The sequence below is a fragment of the Otolemur garnettii genome, unplaced genomic scaffold (assembly GCF_000181295.1).
Source record: "Otolemur garnettii isolate 467f Iridium unplaced genomic scaffold, OtoGar3 scaffold00011, whole genome shotgun sequence".
In the NCBI taxonomy this organism is placed as follows: Eukaryota; Metazoa; Chordata; class Mammalia; order Primates; family Galagidae; genus Otolemur; species Otolemur garnettii.
Window position 1 is genome coordinate 2,221,005 of NW_003852406.1, and position 9,462 is coordinate 2,230,466.

The following is a 9,462-nucleotide window of genomic DNA, read 5'->3' on the forward strand; positions in this document are numbered from 1 at the left end:
CCTTAGGTGTACGTGGCTGGTGCCTTAGCCGGTTGAGCTATAGGCGCCGAGCCTGCATCTATTTTTTGTTGTATAGGGTGTGCTCACTTTGGTTCTGGGTAGGTGTAGTACTGTGGTCTCCTTGTGATTTCTTTGACTATAATTAATGTCAGTGGTATCTGCAAGTGCCTCAGTGGTCAAGACTGTGTTTGTAGAGACGGTTGTATGGCCTTTCTGGTGGTGAGGGCCACTAGGTGGGCTGGTCCTCAAGTTCTGAGAGGACAGAGCATGCGGCAGCGTGTGACATTTTGACTCCTTTAACAGGTAGCAAGGAAGAAAAAGATGCAAGTTGATGTATGTAAATTACAATTTTATATAGAAGATCGAGGGGTTCTTATGAGGAACGTTAAAGGGATTGACAGTCTAAGAAGAGGGTGGACCTTTCAAAATAGTTTCGTAAAAGATGAGGAAAGGGAAATGACTGGAAAAACAAGTTTTGCTGGGTTGCAGTGAGATCTGGTAGAGCTGGAGAATCACTAGTGGTAGCAATCTACAAAGTTTGTATAACCCCCCCAACCCCCAATTAGCCAAAGTTGCTTGAATTTTACATAGGTTTGGGATTTTATTTTGGACAGAGTTTATAAGAAAATGACAATGATATAAGGAAGTTGGTGATATTGGAGGGAAAGCAAGCAAAGTAATAAACCTTAGAATCTATGCTGTGTAGAAAAAGAAAGAAAGGTAGATGGGAGCTTATAGGGTAGTGAGGACAAAGGACTGAATCTCAAAAATCAGGTGAGTGAGAGAAACTGAGTGAAAGAAATGGCAGGATGAGAAGTTTAGGTAGAGAGTATCAAATTTCAGACTTAAATTTCATAGATAAAGAAGTTCCAAGTGATAAAAAAAAAGTCTGTGGTCATTACTGGATTTCTTAAGGCCATGGAAGTACACAGCTAAAGCAGAGAAGAGGTCAAGTTCTCTGGAGGTCAAGAAATAGGGAAGTGAGTGCCTTTGCCTGGGTCATTTTATTTTATGCACGTTGGCAGGGGAATAGAAGGGGCGGAAACCAAGTGTATTCAGTCTTCAGTGAGAGAAGTATGTAAGGGAGTCATAGATAAAACCAATCAGAAGGAGGGAATGTGGCATGAACCTAAGAAGAACAGAAGTACAGGAAAAGGCCTAGGAACAGCAGAGTAGGAAGAGAACGTCAAAAACTTGCACTCCGCACTCCCAGACCCAAAGCCAGGAAGTTAAATAATGGCAGAGACAAGTCTATTAGAGGCTGGGGTCTCTGCAGCCTCCACAGCTGCAGCTCTGGAGAACTTACAGGGGGAGGCAAACTATTCTGTGTGCCTGGAATATCTAAACTGCAGGGTTCCTTAAACTTTTTAAACAGGGGGCCAGTTCACTGTCCCTCAGACTGTTGGAGGGCTGGACTGCAGGCCCCAGGACAAGTCAGCTGCTAAGCAGGACAGGCAGTGGTGGCAAAAACACCCGGTGGGCCAGATAAATGTCCTCGGCGGGCCCCATGTGGCCTGTGGACAGTAGTTTGAGGACGCCTGAAAAGGAACCTGTCGTCACTGAATGTGGGCACAACTTCTGCAAAGCTTGCAGCACCCACTGGTGGGAGGACCTAAAGAGGGACTTCCCTTGTCCTGTTTGTCAAAAGACATTTTGCTACCACAGTCTTTGGCCTAATTGAATTGGCAACTAGGCAGTATGGTGGAAATTGCCAAGCAACTTCAGGCTGTCAAGTGGAAGATCCGGGATGAGAACATCTGCCCCCAGCACCATGAAGGATTTATAGTCTTTTCTACTATGAGGACCTCAGTTTTATCTACTATGAGGACCAGGAGGCTTGTATGTTTGCTTTGTGCAATTTCTCTTACCCACCAGGCCCATACTGTTGTGCCACTGGACAATGCCACACAGGAATACAAGGAAAAACTGCAAAGGTGCCTGGAGCCCCTGCAACAGAAGGTGCAGGAGATGGAGTGCTGCAAATCCTCTGAGGAGAAGTAGCCTAGTGGACAGTTGCCAACAGCAGATCTTAAGGAAGTCGGAAGAACTTCATAGGCAACTGGATGAAAAGCACCAGGTGTTGCTTTCACAACTAGAAGAGGAACAGGACATTCTACACCGACTTTGAAAAAATGCTGCTCACCTTGGGAACAAGTGCTGGGACCTGCCCCACTTGGCTGCTGAGGTGGAAGGCGAGTGCTTACAGTTGGGCTTCAAGATGCTTAAGGATGTCAAAAGTACCCTGGAAAAATGTGAGAAGGTGAAGACCATGGAAGTGACTTCAGTATCCATAGAGCTGGAAAAGAACTTCAGCAGTTTTTTCCAACAGTGCTTTGCCCTCAGGAAAATCCTTAAACAGCTAATTGTGGATGTGACCCTGGATCCTGAGATGGCTCATCCTAACCTAATCCTGTCAGAGGATCACAAGAGCATCAAGTTTGTGGAGACAAGACTCTGAGACCTCCCTGACACACCAAGGCGTTTCACTTTCTACCCTTGGGTCCTGCCTACTAAGGGTTTCACTTTAGGTGGACACGACTGGGAGGCAGAAGTGGGTGACAAGACCCACTGGGCAGTGGGTGTGTGCCAGGACTCCGTGAGCTGAAAGGGCCAGCTGACTTCACTCCCTGAGACTGGCTATTGGCCGGCGCGGCTGTGGAACGGGGACAAATATGCAGCCACCACCACACCTTTTACCCCTTTGCACGCCAAGGAGAAACCCAAATGGGTAGGCATATTCCTTGACTATGAGGCTGGCACACTGTCTTTTTACAATGTCACAGACTGTTCTCATATCTATACCTTCACTGGTACTTTCGCAGAGAAACTTTGGCCCCTTTCCAGGTATCTGGGCTGGTGGGAAGAATGCTGCACCACTTCCCTTCAGACCCCTGACAGATTGGGAGTGACAGGTTGGGACATGGGAATAACTGAGGTGAGACAGGGTCAAGTGCTATGGGGCCTTCCTTCCTGCGTCCTCCTGGAACAGCTTCATGTCTGCCTGGTTCCAGTCCCAAATCATCTTGGAGAAGCACTTTGGTTTCTAGGAATCGTTAGGACCTGGCTGTGATGAGAGAGCACGGCAGTGTCTTCCTCCCTGTCTGGGTGGGGAGTTGGTTCCCAGGGGATTGTCTCCCATGAAGTCCATCAGGTTTTCTATTGCACAAGTATGGGTTGGGAAGGAAGTGAAGCTTTTCCAGAAACAAAAAAAGTTCTGCGAGAGGTTCTGACTTGCTCAAACTGGAGGAGGAAACAGAAATCCCTGTACATCCTTTCAGGGGATTCTTTGACTCAAAATAGTCTTGTTTCTTCAGGTAGATCACAGGGGTCTGTGTACTGAAGAAAGATGAATGACAGTTGCTCTCATGAGTCTAGAACAGCAGTTCTCAGTCTGTGGGTCGTGACCCCTTTGTAACAATGAAAATACATCCTGCATATCAGATATTTACATTACGACTCATAACAGTAGCAAAATTAGTTATGAAATAGCAACGAAAATAATTTTATGGTTGGGGGGTCACCACAACATGAGGAACTGTATTAAAGGCTCACGGCATTAGGAGGCATTAGGAAGGTTGAGAACCACTGGGCTAGAAGTTGAGGAGTTTTTCTGAGGGCAGCGAGTGGGCACTGAAAGGTTAAAAAAAGGAAGGTCAGGGAAGGAGGATAAAGGAACAGATTCTTAGAGACCAATGAAGGGGAGTGGGCTCCTTTGGTCTTCTGTTCCCAGGGTAAATTTGCCATTATGAGTGGGATTGGCCAGGGATAGGAGCCTGGGGAAAAGGAGAGGGTGAGAAGAAAGTAGAGCACAGGTCTTTCCTTTAGGGAGCTGCTGGCTAGTCAGGAAGTAATGGGGACTCAAATAACATTAACGTTAGAATGCGTGCATTAAAGGCCTCAATTGTTCATATTTAAAAAGTTAATATGAAAGAGCAACACAGAAAAGAGAGGTTAATTTGCTTGATACTTATATAAACTCATGCCATTAATATTTGAAACTAATTGTTATGAGTTAAAAGGTAGAAAAGTCCAAAAATTCACAAAAAATAATAATTACTATACTTATGGCAAGCAGAAGTTCCTGGCTCAGCTCTCTGGGGGAACAAAAACTAAATGACTCTATGCCTGTGAGATTTAAATTTTCTGTTAAAACCTGGCTCATGGCCAAGTTTTTCCTTTATGTCAGTTTACTTGAGGTTCTTTGTTACATGTGCTAGTAATGATTAAAAATGGTTTCTATTTATTTCTAGGAGAGCATATAGACTACTGTGGATATTCTGTTCTTCCTATGGCTGTAGAACAAGATATGTTAATAGCTGTGGAACCTGTGAAAACACACACGCTAAAACTGGCCAACACAAATCCCTTGTATCCGTAAGTGTTTAGGATTGCTAATGTGTGTGTGATGTATGCATATTTGTGTTATGTTAATAGTGTTGTGTTTCTACCTGAATGATCTTTTTAGGAGATATCAGATTTACAATAAACATTTAATATGTTGATGTTTTGTACCTGACATTTAAAAGAATCTAGTGCTTATTCATTTTGTCCATTTGTCCATTCATTTAAGAAATATTTAACAAACACTCACCATGCACTAGACATTGCCTTAGATACTGGGTGATACAAAGATGAAAATAACTCTGTCCTTGCCTAGAAGGTATTTATTATTGATGACTATTGATCTGTCTCCAGCAAAGTAGGTCTGTTATTTTCCTATGTTACTGTGGCACCTTCTAATTCTCTGGTTTTATAGCATCTTCCTATACTGTGTTATTGTCTGTTCACTCAGCAGTCTCTCTTACTACATTGTAAACTTTGTGACTTCTGTTGTCTCTCTTCTTTAATGGTCTAGCCTCAGCGTATAACAGTCTTGTGTGTAAAGATATGTTTCTAGCACATATGTTTTATCAAGTTAAAGTTTTTTCTTAGTTTGCTAAGATTAAAAACTTATAAGTGGGCATTGAATTTTATTAAATGTCTACTTAATGTTGAAGATTAATTTTTTTTTTTTTTTTGAGACGGAGCCTCAAGCTATCCCCCTGGGTAGAGTGCCATGGCATCACGCTAACAGCAACCTCCAACTCCTGGGCTCAAGCGAGTCTCCTGCCTCAGCCTCCCCAGTAGCTGGGACCACAGGCGCCCGCCACAACGCCTGGCCATTTTTTGGTTGCAGCCATCATTGTTGTTTGGTGGGCCCGGGCTGGGGATTCGAACCCGCCACCTTAGGTGTATGTGGCTGGCGCCTTAGCCGCTTGAGCCACAGGCACCGAGCCATGAAGATCAGTTTTTAAAACTATGGTGAATTACTTGATGGGTTTTCTAATGTTGAACCGTCTTTGTATTCCTGTGATAAACTCTACTTGCCTATAATGTGTTATGGGTTTGATTTGCTAATTACCAAAAAAGATTTTGACAGATAGTTGGCATATATATATATATATATTTTTTTTTTTTTAGACAGAGCCTCAAGCTGTTGCCCTGGGTAGAGTGCTGTGGCACCACAGCTCACAGCAACCTCTACCTCCTGGGCTCAAGTGATTCTCCTGCCTCCACCTCCCAAGTAGCTGGGACCACAGGCACACACCACAATGCCCAGCCATTTTTTTTTTTTTTTTGGTTGTAGTCATCATTGTTGTTTGGTGAGCTGGGGCTGGATTTGAACCCGCCAGCTCAGGTGTATATGGCTGGTGCCCTAGCCACTTGAGCCACAAGTGCCAAGCTGGCACATTATATTTTTGGTGTATTATTCTTTGGACAGTTTGCCTACAATAACGTTCATTTAGTCAACAAATATTTTTGATAAAGTACTATACCAGGTTGTATAAGAAATTTAGAAATTTCTAAATTTTATATGGAACTTATTCTGTATAGTTTTTCCTTTTCAATTTGCATGATTGTTAATATATCTTATATATCCATTGGATCCTTTAAAGAAAACTACACCTTATGTGAAATTTTTGTGTCACTATTTGGGAACGTTTTAAAATGAATGTATAATATTTTGTCATGTTGATGCTCTTAAATTCATTTAACCATAATGAATATGTGGTTTCAGTTTCATTTTTTCACAATACAAAACCTGAGACAAACCTGAATGAAGGCAGAATATTTGGGAAATTATTCCAGAAAAGAGCATGAAGAATGAGTTAGGGAATTCAAGGTAGAGAGCCCCCGCTATAGGCAAGGGTTTTGATTTTACCAGGACTCAAGGAAACATGTAGTATGCCTCCTAGAATTGTCCACCCGTTGGTAGCATTAATACATGATTATACCATAATTTGTTTAGCTATGTACCAGTAATGGAAGTCTGGATCATTACCAGTTTCTGGCTCTTATACATAATCCTGCTTTGAACATTTGTGTACAAATGTGTGTGTCTGGACACATACATAGTATGTTTCATTTCTCTTGGGTAAATAAATACCTAGGAGTAAAAGGTCTAGTTTTCAGAAATGTCCTATTTGCCAAAGTGGTTTTACCATTTTATATTCCAACATTTATATTAGCCATTCTCATAAATGAGTAGTAGTATTTCATTTTGTTTTTAAATTTTAATTTATCTAACTATTGATATTAAATATCTCTTCATGTACTTGTGATTTAGATATATTATTTGTTGAAAGATTTTTTTCAAATATTTTGCCTATTTTTAATTGTTTTCATCTTCTACTATTGACCTTTAATAGTTTCTTATACAAGGGTACAAGACCTTTGTCAGATAAATGTTCTGAAAATGTCTTTATCCAGTCTGTGGCTTAGATTTTCATTTCCTTTACAGTGAGGAAGAAAAGGTTTTAATTTTGGTAAAGTCATGTCGGTGTTTTTTCTTTGACAGTTTGTGCTTTTGATTGCAATCAAGACATCTTTGCCAAACCCCAAATTACTAAAATTTTTTCATATTTTATTCTAGAAATTTTTATAATTTGTTCTTTATTTCAAATTAATATGAGGTTTACAAATTTTCATGTTACATTGTTTTCACTTCCAGGGTAAAGTTCCATTTGTAAAACAGTCTCTCACCCAGGGGGGATGTTATATACTAGTGGTTCTCAACCTTCCTAATGCTGCGACCCTTTAATACAGTTCCTCATGTTGTGGTGACCCCCAACCATAAAATTATTTTTGTTGCTACTTCCTAACTGTAGTTTTTCTACTTTTATGAATCGCAGCGTAAATATCTGATATGCAGGATGTATTTAGGCGACCCCTGTGAAAGAGTCGTTAGACTCCCAAAGGGGTCGCGACCCACAGGTTGAGAACTGCTGTTATACGCCCCCACAATGTGCACATTAGGTGAGATCCTGCCTCATGCCCTCCCTCCTTCTGCCAATTGTCCTCCTCCCTCCCCCTGCTCTCTACCCCCATACTACACTGTATTTGTGTTTTATTGTTTTTATGATTTTGCAGTTGTTTATATATTGATTTCATATTAGTATGGAGTACATTGGATATGTATTTTTCCATTCTTGTGATACTTTACTAAGATGAATATATTTCAGCTCCATCCAGGTAAATGTAAAAGATGTAAAGTTGCCATCTTTTTAATGGCTGAATAGTATTATTCACAGTTTGTGAATCCATTCATGGGTTGATGGGCACTTAGGTTGCTTCCATGACTTGGCAATTATGAATTGAGCTTCAATAGACATTCTGGTGCAAATGTCTTTGTGGTAAAGTGATTTTAGTTCTTCTGGTAGTTACCTTAGTCTAGAAATTTTATAGTTTAACTCTTACGTTTAAGGATATGATTCATTTTGAGTTTTTTTTTTTTTTGTGTTTGGCGTAAGTTAAGGCTTGAAATTTATTTTTTTGCATATGCTTATCCAATTGTTTCCTTTCATGTATTGGAAAGATTATCTTTTCCCATAAAATTAACACCTTTGTCAATAAACAATTGAAAACATATGTGTATATCTATTTCTAAACTCTATTCTATTCCCATAGATATTTTTATTTATCTTTATGTCAATACCACATTCTCTGATAACTGTATCTTTATAAAAGGTTCTGAAATCAATTAATGTAAGTCCATTAATATTGTCTATTTCAAAGTAATTTTGGTTATTCTAGGTCTTTTGCATTTTCTAAATTTTAGAATTATCTATTCAATTTCTCTCTCTCTCTCTCTCTTTTTTTTTAGAGACAGAGTCTCACTTTGTTGCCCTCAGTAGAGTGCTGTGGCATCACAGCTCACAGCAATCTCCAGCTCTTGGTCTTAGGCAATTCTCTTGCATCAGCCTCCTGAGTAGCTGGGACTATAGGCACCCACCACAATGCCCAGCTGTTTTTTTCTTGTTGTTGTTGTTGCAGTTGGGTTGGGGCCACGTTCGAACCCGCCACCCTCCGTATATAGTGCTGGTGCCCTACTCACTGAGCCACAGGCACTGCCTATCTATTCAATTTCTATGAAAAAGCATGCTAGGATTTTGATGGAAATATCATTAAATGTATTGATAATTTTGGGGAGAATTGAATCTTTGCATTATTGAATCTTGCAACCCATAAAAATGGTGTCTCTTTCCATTCATTAAAACTTCCATTTTCAATCTTCTATATATGAATATCCAATTTTCTCCCCACCATCCAGTATTACCCCAGTATATGTTCTTGGCACCTTTGTTGAAAATCCATTGGCTGTAAATAGGTGGATTTATTTCTCTATTCTATGCATCTGTTTTTATACCAAAACCAAGCTATTCTGGTTACCATGTCCTTATATTTAGATGGCGTGATGCCTGCAGCTTTATTATTTTTGCTTAGTATTGTTTTGGCTATTCTCTCCTTATGAATTTTTGGATTGTTTTCTATTTTTGTGAAAAATGACATAGGTATTTTGATTCCATTTAATCTGTAGATTGCATTGGATAGTATGGTCATTTTAACTCTATTAATTCTTCCAGTCCATAAACAGGGAATGTTTTTCCATGTGTTTGTGTCCTCTTTAATTTTGTCATCAGTGTTTCATAGTTTCTCTCATAGAAGTCTTATGCCTCTTTAGTTAAATTTATTTCTATGTATTTTTTCATAGGTATTATAAATTGGACTGTCTTTTAAATTTATTTCTGAGCTGGTTCATTATTGGCGTATTGAACACTACTGACTTTTTATGTTATTTTTGTATTCTCCAAATTTATTGAATTTATTTTTTAGTTCAGATAATTTTTTCAGAGGAGTCTTTACATTTTCTAGGTATAAGATCCCATCAGGCCCTCTGTTGGGGCTGTGCTGGCTCTGGTGGGCAGGGGCAGTGTGATTCCAGAGCACTGGTGGAATGCTCAGGTTGGGGCTGTGCTGCCTGTGGTGGGCAGGGGCAGGGTGATCCCAAAACACTGGTGGAATGCTCAGGTTGAGGCTGTGCTGGGTATGGTGGGCAGGGGCAGGGTGATCCCAGAACACTGGTGGAATGCTCAGGTTGGGGCTGTGCTGGGTGTGGTGGGCAGGGGCAGGGTGATCCCAGAA

At 40.5% G+C, this 9,462-nt stretch overlaps 1 protein-coding gene and 1 pseudogene across 1 annotated transcript in view; both read left to right on the forward strand.

Annotated features, from left to right (window-relative positions):
- The window catches only part of GALK2 (galactokinase 2), a 147,962-nt gene that overhangs the window by 17,769 nt on the left and 120,731 nt on the right, over positions 1 to 9,462 (forward strand). Inside the window, exon 3 of the mRNA XM_012801946.2 lies at positions 4,251 to 4,374. Coding sequence (XP_012657400.1) covers positions 4,251 to 4,374 — 124 coding nt within the window. The remainder of the gene's footprint in view (positions 1 to 4,250; positions 4,375 to 9,462) is intronic.
- LOC100947109 lies at positions 1,237 to 2,909 on the forward strand (annotated as a pseudogene).